Source organism: Schistocerca gregaria, chromosome 1 (genome assembly GCF_023897955.1).
Source record: "Schistocerca gregaria isolate iqSchGreg1 chromosome 1, iqSchGreg1.2, whole genome shotgun sequence".
Taxonomy (NCBI): Eukaryota; Metazoa; Arthropoda; class Insecta; order Orthoptera; family Acrididae; genus Schistocerca; species Schistocerca gregaria.
This window is the reverse complement of record NC_064920.1, coordinates 634,060,161-634,075,973: the sequence shown is the minus strand read 5'-3', so window position 1 is coordinate 634,075,973 and position 15,813 is coordinate 634,060,161. Positions and strand designations below refer to the sequence as shown.

Here is a 15,813-nt window from a genome sequence, read left to right as displayed (position 1 = left end):
ATATTCTTTTAAAGATTGTTTTAAAAAAGGATCCGCTGAAAATGACTATGACTTGGACCTTGTTTACAATGGTGATGAACAACTGTATTAAACTGGAAATCCTTATCATCAAAGTCTTTTAACTTCTCCCAGCTCCAAGATATGAATCTGGTAGAGTGAGTAATAGTATTAGTGCATGCAAATGCTACCAGGACCCATAAAATGGATTTGCTCCTCATTGGAAATTACAGAAACCCCAGGTGCCTCAAAAATATGAGAGTTCCCTTAATTTATAAAAATAAAAAAAGGACATGAAGAACACCAATAAAGCTTTTATCCCTGAAGTAAAAAAAAAAAATTCAAAACAGAATTGGTAAACACATAAAATCCTACTTTTACCGGATACTGCACCAACATATTCTTTGGCTGAACTGTTAGAGAGAGAGAGAGAAATGGGATGTTTACTATAAAATCTTTGCTTCCTAATGTTACATCCTTGCTACAACCAAAGGATTAAAGACTTATTGAAACATTACAATGACTTTATAGGAAACAAAAAGCAGCATTTATGTAGATTGTTATTTGTTGTTGAAGATAACATAGAAGTCATCATTTTTCAAGCAAATGAATGTAAAGGGGTGTTGTTACGTGGTTGTAGATTTGTGGGATTTGATTGAAAGGAAAACTTTGAACAAATGCTGGAACAGAATAATAAAGTGGGAGCACAAAAATTCAATAATAGATACGGATGATAATGTTTTGGAGGATATAAATGAGCCAATGACAAACATAGAAATAGGGCAAGAATGTGATGATAATGATATGAAAGAGTGGCTCACCTGTGACAGTAATGATCAAGATTTCCACATCATGTTGGATGATGAAATTGGTGAAAACATATTGCATGCAAATGAACGATAGGAAATGCATGAAGATGATACAAAACAAACATAGGTGCAGAAAATGTTGCTGGACCATCTTATGCGGAAGCATTTCAAGCCCTGAAACACCTTTCAAATGATTCAAAAAACGGAGAATGACACTGTGAGTTTACTACAGTTAAAACTAATTTGTGATATAGCAGCAGTGAAGGGAGAAAAATTATTTTTGTCAAACGACAAGTACCAATTTTTTTAAACAAAATTAAACTACTGTGACTGCTCTATGTGATTATAGTTAGGTATTTCATGATTGAGGTTGCAGTATTTTAGTAATTTTAATTAAATATGTGTGCATGTACAAAAAATCTCTCTAATCTCTTAATCACTGATTTTTGTTGATTTTAATAAGTTTATTTTTTGTTGTTGTTTTGAATAAACACCTAACATTATGTACATACTTTAGAAACATAACTATATGACAACGTAATTAGAAGATAACCTTATGTGCTTGGCATAGTTTATATTTCTAGAATTAATAATACAAAAGTCATTTTTCTTCACACATTCAGTTATCTGCATTTTCGATTATTGGGCCGAGTTATGAGAACAATTAGTCTGGTTAATTGAGTCTGCACTGTAGCTGTTGACATGCATGAATTAATGGTCATTGCCAAACTATGGCTAACTGCAAACACTAGTAACCAGTTACTGAACATGCAGCAATCTGCAGTGCCAATGAGCAATACCTGCTTCTACATCCATGGCTGTTTGCAATGTCTCACTCAATCCTCCCCTTTTTCCTTCATCAGCATTGATTCTGCTGAACTACATACATGTATGATAAATGTATCTTCAAAACCACTCTCTCCCTGACCTGAAATTGCTATAGTTCCATCTAGCAATCAAGATTGGGCAGCTCTGTGGTTTTTCCAAATTGCTTCAGGTAAACACTTGAATGGTTCCTTGAAATACATAGCCAATTAGACAAAAACATGAACATGAGTTATTTTTTCCTACCTGGAATTTTTATTTTTGTAATATTTGTATCTACTTTCTAGGAGATTGGAAGTCAGTCAAACAAAATTCAAGAACTTTTAAATAGAGTTCAGGCATTGGAACTAATTGAATATGATAAACATGCGGCAGAGAAACAAGAGCAGGAACTCAGAAGAACTATTTTAGATCTGGAGGAGCAAGTAGCTGAAAAAAACAAGGTATTAAACAATTTTGCGTTTTTTGTTTCTTTTTAATCACATAAGCAGTAGTGGAACAAATAACAGAAATGTATGTCCAGTGATATAGTAATGAGAGTAGCAAAACCGTTCTGTTCTAGTGACTTTTTTGTTATACTGAAATATCTGAATTAGAGTCACTGAATGCTGAACAATGTACTTTTGCCACAAATGTATTCCCTAACAAGAAAACAATGGTTATCCTGTTGATACATGTGATTTAACACTGCCAAAGATGTTTTTAGTTTTATTTAAGGAAGCTTTTTACATCTTATCTGCATAGCAAACACTATAATTTGAGTACTTTTAAATTTTCACATTTCATCTCTCAATCCAATTTCTGCATTATTTTTTAAATTATTGAAAAAATGATCATTTAGTAAATTAGAAACTCTACATTGTAGGAAGAGATTTCTTTGTGTGAATCAGTCAGATAAATAGGGCTTATGACATGAACATAATATTATGAAACTGACATACAGATATTGTTTTTTACAGAGTGTCCGTGTATTACAACAACGACTTGGTGATATGAAGAAAACACTGCAACGTGAACTGCGCAATCCAAGCCACGATACAGGTGACAGTGTGGATGTAATCCCCTCGGGGCAGGCTCCTGCCCAGGGCACTGGCCCAGGCCCTGGCCCAGGACCGGGAACAAGCAGCAGTAGACAGCCTCCACCTATTGGCTCCGAGGACGACGTTAACTTTAAATATCTGAAGCATGTTCTTATGAAGTTCCTCACTAGCCGCGAGTATGAGGTATACCCAAATGTATATTAATTAATTCCTGACACTTCTTTTATATTCCCCCCCCCCCCCCCCCCCCCCTCCCCCTTGACATTTTGACCAGGCTAGAGTGCAAAATTCCTGGCTGCTTGTGTGCAATCAGATTTTATGCATTCACTGTTCTATAATTGGTTGCACAATTTGCTAAAATATCCTCACTATATCTGAAGATTTTTGAATTGTGTGAGCAAATGCAAATTATTTTTCGTTGTAGTCATCATCAGCTGACCTGTGTAGGAACACAAGTGGTCCCAAATGCAAATAATGAGGAGACTTTCCAGAACTATATGCATCTATAACCATACAAAACATTGTTTTGTTGAAAAGCTAAAACCTAAAGAAACATTATTTTATACTATTAACACTGTATAGTTTTAGTGCGGCATTTATCACATGGCTGGCAAATGTGTTTGTCTTTTTCAGAACTATAACTAAAATCAAAGTACAATTTTCATCAAGTTCAGAAGTTGTCTGTAAAGTCAGTTATGTTACAAAACTTAATACTGCAACATTGAAATCGCAGTCAAGTCAAAATCCAAAGGCAGGTGAAGCACAACACTTGGCACTGAAAGCACATAGGTTAGTGAAACCAATGTACTGTCAGAAGAAAAAACTGAACTCCTGGACAGTGTGTGCAGCTGTTTATACAAACATCAAAAGTTCCTGCATGTTGGTATTTATACCACTATCAGATTTCCATAATATGTATTCCATTACATACGAATATTACAAACACAAGCTATTTCAAGAGCCTTCCAGAAATAATAACTGCTAAAGAACAAATAATCACTGATAGTCAGGTTTGAACTGGTAACCTGCAACATGACAGCCAGTAGTGTTAACCTCTACGCTACACTGCATATGTGGCACGGATAGACATCTTTCTTTGTGATTTTATTCAGTTGTTGGTGATTGACACAGAACCACGATGTGCTATCCTTCTCCTTCATAATGACCGCAAGAGAAGACCTAGAACTCTCTGAAAGTTCAATGATGTCATCACACAGCTTCTTCTCAGCTTCCTCCTATATTATCTGTCATTGCTATGAGTGCAGACTAATTGGTGGATGATCCCCAGTGTTGATATGGTGTTTTGTGATGGACTGCTTTGTCTGTCCTTGAGTAAGGACCTGGAAGTATCTGAAAATTAACGCAGAATGGCTAGCTAGAACTTGCCGATGTTGTTCGTCGGTCAGGTCTGATCCTATTGGTGCTTCAGTAGCAGCTTCCTCCCCTGGATTGTCTGTAGTGGTAGCAGAGCATGATTCTTCATCAGTGGCACTAAGCTGCCCTTCATGAATTGTTTCAGGTCTCCCTATACAAATATCTTTAGGGATGTGTTTTGGCCACTCATGGTAATTAGTGTTCCAAAGTTGTCCTTGACCACCTACAGTGCTTGTGACAAAACAGCTACAGAATGACCCCATCCAGGGTACGACAATGGGCTTCATCCTACAGGTCGACTATAATCAACTGCAGTTGACTGGCATGTCTAAGACTGTTGTGATGAACAGAAACCTTTCATCACAGTGCATTCGACTAGTGGTGGAATAGACTGTGCCAAAAATTGATTCACCCTTTCTGGAACACTCTCTATTACTCTCTGATGCGTGGGGTCGACATTCATTCTCTTATGTATTTGGTCCAACATTTCTGGATGCTATGCACTGCTTTCTCTCTTCTCTTCCTATCTGGTGTATGAGAGAGGCAAGCTCGTGGTGGTCTTCCTAATTCTTTCATCAGATTCTTTTCTGTTGCATTTCCTCAATTCACTGGCACCGCATGAGGAATTCCTCTGTCATTGTGAATTGTTTACCAGAAGAGCTTAGTACATGTCTTCTGTGACACTCCTCATCAAATGTGAGATTCTGTTGGCTTGTGTTGTATTCATTTCTATGGGGTGGCATAAGGCCCGAAAATTCTGTACGTACAACTGTGACATTTCCCAGTGGTGATGTTCATATGCTAGATGGACTTACTGCTGACTGCCACTAAAAGGTTTTCTTCAGTTCTGCCGTGAATTTGTCTTGACTATTGAGCTTCTCCTTGTTTTCAAACCACTGCTGGGTTGTTCTGTCCAAATAAAAGTACACTTTTGCCAAATACATCATGTCATCCCATGTGTTACATTTGGCGAATGGTCAAATCTTTCCAGCCATTTTGTCAGATCATGACCAGTGTTTCCATAAAAAACTGATGAACATCTAATATGCATCTGACTTACTGCTGTTTTGGAATTCACATATCTCCTGCACATATGGATCTTAATAAGGATGTACTGCTTGTAATATGGTTCCTGTCGGCATAGGCAATGGCTTTTATATTGCCTAATTGGAGTCAGGGGGATGTATTTGTTTTGAAGTACATTTCATCTCCCAGACAGTGCCATGCCAAAACCAAAGTCAAGTCCAAATCTGGTGGCAGGATCACTAATGAAGTACAGCAGATGAAGAGAGTATATTACGGACACCAGCATAGTCAGAACAGAACTGGACTCTTGGACAGAGATTGCAGCTATATATGCAAACATTGTTCACAAACGATATTTCAATAACCATTCCGAAATGATACATACTAAATAACAAATACATTCTGATGGTCAGTTTTGAACTGGTGAACCACAGCATGTCAGCCAGTGATGCTAACCATTACACTGAATTGCATGATTAATCCTCAAGGCAATATTGAAGACATCCAGACTTCAGAATTTAAGCATGCACGTGGATAAATGAAAATAGAAGCTGTGTATAGTTTATTATTGATTGCTTGATATAAGTTCATTTTTGCTATTTATATACATGATGTGAGCTTATATAAACTGGACAGTTGAGAACAGAACAGAACCAAAACCGATCTCTCTTTTTAATAATCATAGTACACAACATACCCCCCACCCCCCTCTCCCATGAACAATAGACCTTGCCGTTGGCGGGGAGGCTTGCGTGCCTCAACAATACAGATAGCCGGTCCATAGGTGCAACCACAACGGAGGAGTATCTGTTGAGAGGCCAGACAAATGTGTGGTTCCTGAAGAGGGGCAGCAGCCTTTTCAGTAGTTGCAGGGGCAACAGTCTGGATGATTGACTGATCTGGCCTTGTAAAAATACCCAAAACGGCCTTGCTGTGCTGGTACTGCGAACGGCTGAAAGCAAGAGGAAACTACAGCTGTAATATTTCCTGAGGGCATGCAGCTTTACTGTATGATTAAATGGTGATGACGTCCTCTTGGGTAAAATATTCCGGAGATAAAATAGTCCCCCATTCGGATCTCCGGGCGGGGACTACTCAGGAGGACGTCGTTATCAGGAGACAGAAAACTGGCATTCTACGGATTGGAGCATGGAATGTCAGATCCCTTAATCGGGCAGGTAGGTTAGAAAATTCAAGAAGGGAAATGGATAGGTTAAAGTTAGATATAGTGGGAATTAGCGAAGTTCGGTGGCAGCAGGAACAAGACTTTTGGTCAGGTGAATACAGGGTTATAAATACAAAATCAAATAGGGGTAATGCAGGAGTAGGTTTAATAATGAATAAAAGAATAGGAGTGCGGGTTAGCTACTACAAACAGCACAGTGAATGCATTATTGTGGCCAGGATAGACACTAAGCCCACACCTACTACAGTAGTACAAGTTTATATGCCAACTAGCTCTGCAGATGACAAAGAAATTGAAGAAATATTTGGTGAGATAAAAGAAATTATTCAGACAGTGAAGGGAGACAAAAATTTAATAGTCCTGGGTGACTTTTATTCGATAGTAGGAAAAGAAAGAGAAGGAAACATAGTAGGTGAATATGGATTGGGGGAAAGAAATGAAAGAGGAAGTCGCCTGGTAGAATTTTGCACAGAGCATAACCTAGACATAGCTAACACTTGGTTCAAGAATCATAAAAGAAGATTGTATACATGGAAGAAGCCTGGAATACTGACAGGTTTCAGATAGATTATATAATGGTAAGACAGAGATTTAGGAACCAGGTTTTAAACTGTAAGACATTTCCAGGGGCGGATGTGGACTCTTACCACAATCTATTGGTTATGAACTGTAGATTAAAACTGAAGACTCTGCAAAAAGGTGGGAATTTAAGGAGGGACCTGGATAAACTGAAAGAACCAGAGGCTGTAGAGACTTTCAGAGAGAGCATTAGGGAACGATTGACAACAATGGGGGATAGAAATACAGTAGTAGAAGAATGGGTAGCTTTGAGGGATGAAGTAGTGAAGGCAGCTGAGGATCAAGTAGATAAAAAGATGAAGGCTAGTAGAAATCCTTGGGTGACAGAAGAAATATTGAATTTAAAAAGGCTATTTACAATTTGTACAGAAACCAGATGGCAGTTATAAGAGTCGAGGGACGTGAAAGGGAAGCAGTGGTTGGGAAGGGAGTGAGACAGGGTTGTAGGCTCTTCCCGACGTTATTCAATCTGTATATTGAGCAAGCAGTAAAGGAAACAAAAGAAAAATTCAGAGTAGGTATTAAAATCCACGGAGAAGAAATAAAAACTAAAGGTTCGCCGATGACATTGTAATTCTGTCAGAGACAGCGAAGGACTTGGAAGAGCAGTTGAACGGAATGGATAGTCCAGAATGAGATTTTCACTCTGCAGCAGAGTGTGCACTGATATGAAACTTCCTGGCAGATTTCTTTCAGGAGTGCTAGTTCTGCAAGTTTCACAGAAGAGCTTCTGTAAAGTTTGGAAGGTAGGAGACGGATACTGGCAGAAGTAAAGCTGTGAGTACCGGACGTGAGTCATGCTTCGGTAGCTCAGTTGGTAGAGCACTTGCCCGCGAAAGGCAAAGGTCCCGAGTTCGAGTCTCGGTCGGGCACACAGTTTTAATCTGCCAGGAAGTTTCATATCAGCGCACACTCCGCTGCAGAGTGAAAATCTCATTCTGGAAACATCCCCCGGCTGTGGCTAAGCCATGTCTCCGCAATATCCTTTCTTTCAGGAGTGCTAGTTCTGCAAGTTTCGCAGAAGAGCTTCTGTAAAGTTTGGAAGGTAGGAGACGGATACTGGCAGAAGTAAAGCTGTGAGTACCGGACGTGAGTCGTGCTTCAGTAGCTCAGTTGGTAGAGCACTTGCCCGCGAAAGGCAAAGGTCCCGAGTTCGAGTCTCGGTCGGGCACACGGAATGGATAGTGTCTTGAAAGGAGGATATAATATGAACATCAACAAGAAAAAGACAAGGATAATGGAATGTAGTCGAATTAAGTCAAGTGATGCTGAGGGAATTAGACTAGGAAATGAGACACTTAAAGTAGTAAAGGAGTTTTGCTATTTGGGAAGCAAAATAACTGATCATGGTCTTAGTAGAGAGGATATAAAATGTAGACTGGCAATGGCAAGGAAAGCGTTTCTGAAGAAAAGAAATTTTGTTAACATCGAGTATAGATTTAAGTGTCAGGAAGTCGTTTCTGAAAGTATTTGTATGGAGTATAGCCATGTATGGAAGTCAAACATGGACAGTAAATAGGTTGGACAAAAAGAGAATAGAAGCTTTCGAAATGTGGTGCTACAGAAGAATGCTGAAGATTAGATGGGTAGATCACACAACTAATGAGGAGGTATTGAATAGATATTGGGGAGAAGAGGAGTTTGTGGTACTACTTGACTAGAAGAAGGGATAGGTTGGTAGGACATGTTCTGAGGCATCAAGGGATCACCAATTTACTATTGGAGGGCAGTGTGGAGGGTAAAAATGGTAGAGGGAGACCTAGAGATGAATACACTAAGCATATTCAGAAGGATGTAGGGTGCAGTACGTACTGAGAGATGAAGCAGCTTCCACAGGATAGAGTAGCATGGAGAGCTGCATCAAACCAGTCTCAGGACTGAAGACAACAACAACAACAACAACAACAACACACAAGATACATCGACTAGAAAGTTAGGCCATTCCGGTGAATACCCTCTCATTGGTCAGCATTGTGTTAACATCACTTGGCATCCAACACAGGTACAGTTGCGCACTAGCTAATGGAAACCTCACACAGTAAAACAATTTTTCATATCTTGTTTCATCTGATTTTTAGTGTCTCCTTGATGGGGTTCAGGATGATTCAGAATAATTAGTTTGAAATATTCAAAAGGAAATATTAAAGAGTAAAAGCACCGATGACAAAAGTTGTCAATATCCAAACCTAGCTGTAATTCATAACTCGAGCTCAGGCTTAAGCACATGAAGATGATGAATATTTTACAATTTCGTGTGCTGCTTTAATTCAGACATATTAAGAGAATATAATGATACAGATGATGAAACTTAAGTTTTGATGTTGAAATAAAAAATTTAACACGAAGTAGTCCAGAGAAGATTTCTTTCTGCTGAAACTTGCAGCATTGCATCCCATTTGGGCCTTTTATTCAAAAATTTAATGCGGATATAAGTTCTTGTTCTTACATAAAAATTAATTATTTTCTTTTTGATTGTGGGAAACCTTGACTGTATTACTGTTGTTAATGATTCCATCATGCTTTCTCAAAGTAAAATATTTGATCCATGTAAAGATGCAAAAGTAATTACTTTTCAAGTCTTGTTTTGCTGTTAATTTTGCATTGACATGGTATTTTGCTGTTGTAATTGCTGAGCTCAGTGGTTATGCACTTGAACGTGGTGCATTCTCTAAGTATTTTAAGGCTTCATGAGGAAAGTCTGCACTGGAGCTCAAGGAATCACTAAGCTTGCAAGCTCGGAGCAGGTCTTTTCAAGATACTTTGTTGCACAACTAACTATAAATACAGTTCTTTAATTCTCCCACAGCTTCTTCTGCAGATTTTTTATCTCTGTCCTCCACAATATACAAAGTTACATTTGATGCATTATCAGTCTGTATGAGTGTAAGCAAATTCTATTTTTCACCTCAAAGGGCATAGGATTATTATAAAATGCACCTAGACCATGAATTCTAGAAAATAAATTTTGAAAGCAGTTGTGATTCAGTCTCAGGCAGGATGTAGGTTGCGCAAAAAGTGGATTTTTTGATATAACAAATCTTTTATGAAATAGGAGGGAACTGTGTATTTTCCATGCTCGCATGTTCGAGTAAATTTCCAAAAATACATTCAGGGAATTTCCTTGACGTCTAAGAGGTGCTTTCTGATCTTGGATGTGGCTCGAGTTTGGCTTATCCAAAAAATTTTATCAGTTTGATGGGCCTTCCTTCACGAATTTATGTACCTCACAGCTTGTGCATTATGACATGTCTGCTCACATTCACGTGAGCTTCTGATATATAATAGGCAATTGAAAGATCACCTGGGTGGTGCTGCAGAAGACCCTCTATTTAAGGCTTTCAAAATACAGTACCAAAGGCAAGGTGATTCAATCATCAATAAAGTGATTTCTTAATAATTTCAGTGGCTGCAGTACATTGTAACAAAAGACACATTTTCCTTGTTTTGTCCATAAGGTTCAAAAAATACATCTTAATTGCAGATACACCAAGTTATTTTCACACTGGTCAGTTTTTCACTCGCATATCGCATGTAACCACGACGGCATGCACTCCAGTTCCTTCAAGCTTTGTTTCATTGTCTGCAAAAAACTGCTTGACATACTATATTGGCTGCTTCCACTTTGAAAGTAAATTTGTTATATGGCTAAGTGAACATCCTTATGTGGTCCAAGTACGACATTGTCAGATGAATTGTAGTTCACACAACTGTCAGTTCTTTTCATCAAAGCTTAGGACAGATGTGGCCTCAAATGGTGTAATCGTCACACAGATCTAGTTTTAATTAAACTTAGTACTTCATTTAAGATGCCTCGTTGACAAGCTGCTTTGTCCATTTGTGGAGTGTTGACTGACCAACAGGGCAAAGGATAGCTGTGAGGGTGGGTCACATATTATGCTTTGATGGCACAGCTGGTAGAACATTTTTGCACGAAAGGCAGAGGTTCCAGGTTTGAGTTCTAGTCTGGCATACGGTTTTAATCTACCAAGAAGTTTCAGTTCAGCACACATTCCGCTGCAGAGTGAATATTAATTCTGGATATTACAGCTTAGTTATTACACAAATAAATAGTTATGTGTGTGTTATTGGCCACAAAAATATCCTGTCACTGAACATGTGAAACATAAACATAAACATAAGAGCTGTTACATGATCTGGATTCGTCTTTGCAACACAGCTGGTTCATAATTGTAGAACAGTAAGGTGCTTCCAGCAGCTAATCAGTACACATGGTCGTAATGTAAACTCACCTTCATCCAAGATTTCTCATGCACAATCTTCTTTCATCTCCTTATATTCTTACATTCTTCTGTGTCTTATTTCATTTCATTTTGTAATATTTACTGTCTCCCCCACCTCATTTTTACCCACTCATTTGTTTTCGATTTTCTTTTTTAAATTTTGCACTCCTTGTCTAACTGATGATTTTTGTGTTTATGACCTGGAAAGAACAATTACCACTTGTAATTGTGCATTTGATGAAGGTTAAAATAAGGTTGTTATCAGGTGAGGATTTTGAATCAATCTCATCTCTGGAGCAGTTTCAAGTGTGAGTTTCAACAACAGCATGTTTTTAAAGGATATTCTATCTCAAATTTCAGAAAACTTTTGCAAGCTTTATATGTATTTTATGTTCGATCACATACCATGAGATGCATTGCTTGCTGGTCTTGTCTTACACTATCAAGATCATAGGATCTTGATTGAGTGTGATGTTAGAAGAGAACTTTGGGAAGGAATAAGAAAATGTAACTGATTTGTTAGTATGATAAGGCAACTAAATCATCCTTCTCTTTCTTTGCTGTTAAGATACTCAGTGCTTTGCATTTTACTTTGTTATTTCTTCATTACAGGCACAGCATCTAACACGAGCTGTAGCAACATTATTACACTTCACCCCAGAGGAGGAGAGGCTTCTGCGGGAGACTTTGGAATGGAAGATGTCATGGTTTGGTACTCGACCTAGTCTGGGATATGGTCAGATGTCTAAAACAATACCTCCTAGCTGATACTAGATCTTAAATAAAATGTTTTTGTCATATTGTGGTGGACCAACAGTGTAAAATTACAAATTACAAAAATTGACTGGTATCTCTAACAGTTTGTTTGGCTTCTGGAGTTGTTTCCCGGAAGCATGCAAATAATGGTGATTGAAGTATTATTTCAGTTGCTTGGAATTTTGTTAAAAACATTGTAATATTAAAATTCTGTTACACTATCTCAGAACAGAAACAGAATAGAAATCCTGTGAAATTTAGTTATGGATATTTCTTCCCTACTAAAGAGGTGCAAATATTTAAATTCTTACAACAAGGAAATGCACCACTTATAGTTGACAGTTTCCGTGCAACTTCATTGGGTAGTTGCATTTTCCTATAGTACCAGTGGTTGCAGAGTTTTATTATTTTTGTACAGGCACTTGTACAGTTCTGAGTATGTAATTTTTTGAATATTCATTAATATAAGTGTAGGTTTTATTTGAGCAATAAGTACAGCAATTAAAAAGGCACATCATAGGGAAGAGTAACTTAAAAAGTTAACAAAGAAGGTCAAATGTAAATTTAAGAATAAATCTCAAGTTTAATACTTGAATGTTATGCACTTGCAAACTATTGTTTTCTATTCATATTTCATATTCTGCTTTAAAAGTTGGTTCATTCAATAGCTATATCACACTAATATTCAGCAGATTTTATTGTTTTGAGGTCTGTAATTGGTATACTGTATTATACACTCTTATGTGAAACCTCGAAGCACTGTTTCTACAAAATGAGACAACGTTAATGTAGTGCAGTTACTTTAAGTTTATTTAACACTGCAAGTTGTTCAGCTTCTGTGCCTTGTAATTACAATAACTGTGTCAAGAATTGAACTACAAAAAGTTGTGTTACTAAGGATGTTACTTGTAGTATTCTCTAAATGGGAAAGAAATTTCTGGTTCTTTTCCTTCAATTTATGTTTGTTTTTATGTTGAATTGGCACACATTTGTATTAAGATTTTATACATAACTTGTGTTCATCTTTGTATATTCATCACATATTAGTGATTACTTTTTAATGTGTTGTTTATAATTGTTAGCCAGCAGATGATCAGTAGTATCTTTTTTGTATGTGGAGTTTTTACTGATATTTTTAACAAGATGTAGCAACAAGTTCTGGCAGGAAAGTTGAGGATATGTTGTCAGTAGGAAATTTGTGATACTATATTACTTTCAAATTTTGCATTTGCATAAGAGCAAAAAATGTTAACATATGGTGATGCTTTATTGTTCAAAGTCATATATGTATATAACTCATTCTTTAGCCCAGTTTAGCCATTCAAAGTGTACAGTTGTTATGTGTAACAGTTTCTTCTAATTATTTTATTAAAAGGAAAGGTGCTCTGGTTGTAGCAAAGAAAATTGAATGATCTAACTAGTCCCTCTGAAAGGGAGGAAAATTTTAATCCAGTAATAATGCAGTTAGCTTTGTGTATATTTGTTCTTATAATCATAATTATTTATAAATGGACTCACTGTTGTGACCTCATTAAGTAATCAAACCTGTCATAATTAATATTGCCAAACATAACTATTCATATAATGATGATGATGTGGATATGAAAGCCACAAAAAATATGATAGGACTCACCAGACTGGCAAGTGACCGAATGTGACCACAAGCTAATCAATCCTTGTAATCTCAGGTCCAGTTGTTACTAAACTGCCCTCAAGTACTTTTAATTGTGTAGTATTAGCATTGCATACATATGTTGCTGTTTCAGCTTTCAGTTGTGCAATAAGTAACTAGTAAATTATACAATTATGGTGCTCAGTATTTCAAAGGGGGTATCAGTTGCAACGATTATGTAAGTATTATTTATGTCAGTGCTGTAGAGTAAATGCTGAATCTTATTTTTTAGCTTTCACTAAAAATATCATTTGTCAAAGCATGTTATGTAACATTGTATTTGAGGGTGGTTATTTCCTTTTTGAGAAAATTAGAAAAAGAGTAATTATATTTAATATACAAAAATTGTGCAATCTCACTTTGTGTTTTCTTTCAGTTCATGTACCCTTAAATTCACAAAGCGATGTTGGCTGCTGCAGCACCAGCAGGTAACTATAAATAATGATTCATCAGATTGTGTGTGTGTGTGTGTGTGTGTGTGTGTGTGTGTGTGTGTGTGTGTGTGTGTGTCAGAAATTTTTTGCTTTATGTCGTGTGAGAGAGGTGATGAGACTTATTAATTTTTAAGTTTCATTTTCATAGCTTCATTGAAAAGTAAGTGTTTTGACAATGATGTAGATAACAGAGATTTCAGTGCCATAACTGTCCTCTCTTGTGAGAATGAGAGGTATGAATGTATTTATATACAGTGTTCTAGGACTGATAATGAATATTTTAGAAGGTGGTAATATAGGCTAATTTAAATAAAACATTTCAATTTCTATTTGTTACAGAAACAAGTTTTAATTCCATGTGTTGGTACTCCAGTTGCTGTGGATTTATGACTGTCATTTGTGCTTTGAAGTTTGATGTGTGAAGTTGTGTTTGAGTTTACATTACTGGATTTTGTCAACTGTGATTGTGATTTGTTGGCCAATTCTGCTGTGGATCATTTAAGCATGTCACACACATTTACAAATGCTGAATAGGCCGATATGGCTTGTGTGTATGGGTTTTGTAATGGAAATGCTGCTGGTTGAAGAGAATATGAAGAACAATTTCCTGACTGCAGAGAATCAGATTCAAGAGTGTTTACTTGTCTCTTTGCTAGACTGTGTAAACTGATGCAATGCCCAGCAGTGATATCTCATCAGAATATGCAAATAAACAGCTAAATATCATCCAGCAAGAAGAATTTGACAGAGTACTAGAAGACCCAAAACAAAACAAGGTCCCTAGAAGTTAGACTGAAAAAGGCAAACCTACATTTATAGCCCTTATGGGTTTAGAGAAAGCTTTTGACAATGTTGACTGGAATACACACTGTGAAATTCTAAAGACAGTAGTAACAAAATACAGGGAGCAAAAGGTTAGCTACAGTTTGTTCAGAAACCAGTTTTCGGTTTGAGAATACGAATGGGGAAAGGGAAGTAGTAGCTGAGAAACAAGTGAGTCTGGCTTTTAACCTATCCCCAATGTTACACAGTCTGTACATTGAGCAGTCTGTGAAGAGAACCAAGGAGAAATTTAGTGAGTCAATTAAAGTGCAGGAAGAAGTGGCATAATTCTGATGTAGATGACAAAGAACTTGGAAGAACAGTTTGCTGGTACAGATGGTGTCTTGAAGAGAGTTTATACAAAGTGCATGAACAAAATTAAAATAAGGGTATGGAATTTAATCAAATTAAGTAAGGTGATGCAGCAGAATCAGATTAAAAAATGAGACACTAAAAGCAGTAGATGTGTTTTGCTGTTTAAGCAGTAACATAAATGATAGCCGGAGTAGGAAGAACATGAAATGCAGATTGTCTTTTTTTCCCATTTGTGTGACTAACTGCTGGATACTACTGCTGGATAGGAACATCAGTGTGTATTTTGCACCATTAATTCTATGCATATGAACTGATGCATAGGAAAACTATGAATAATGTAATATGGAGATGAGTGAGTGATCTAGCTTGCAAAATTAAATTTTTATGAGTACTGTGCCAGTTGTAACTTAGTCTTGACAGGTTGACATGAAATGTATATATGTGCCATCCCTTCATTAGCACACACTTTCATGTCTACTAAAAAGATGTGAGGCAGTGTTCTGTAGTAATGTCACAGATTCTTTCTTGCTACTGTTGTGAAATGTACTGCATTACATATTCTGCTTGGAAACTTAATAGAGTGAAGTATACCATTTGCAAAAAATAATGTCTGTATTGTGACTAAACATGGGAAGGAAAGTTACGACAGAACATATATAATTTAGGACTAAAGAAGATGAGAATAACAGAAGTGCTGTCGTGACAGGCACACACAGAAGCGAAAGAAAATAGCTTTC

At 37.0% G+C, this 15,813-nt stretch overlaps 1 protein-coding gene across 2 annotated transcripts in view; it reads left to right on the top strand.

Moving 5' to 3' along the window:
- LOC126360091 (golgin subfamily A member 1) overlaps positions 1–13,863 on the top strand; it is a 129,969-nt gene extending 116,106 nt beyond the window's left edge. For both annotated transcript variants that reach the window (XM_050007681.1, XM_050007682.1), the window contains 3 exons: positions 1,919–2,074; positions 2,591–2,854; positions 11,690–13,863. In XM_050007681.1, the coding sequence (XP_049863638.1) occupies positions 1,919–2,074; positions 2,591–2,854; positions 11,690–11,845 (576 nt within the window). In that variant the 3' untranslated portion in view covers positions 11,846–13,863. The remainder of the gene's footprint in view (positions 1–1,918; positions 2,075–2,590; positions 2,855–11,689) is intronic.
- The last annotated feature ends 1,950 nt before the right edge of the window (positions 13,864–15,813 follow it).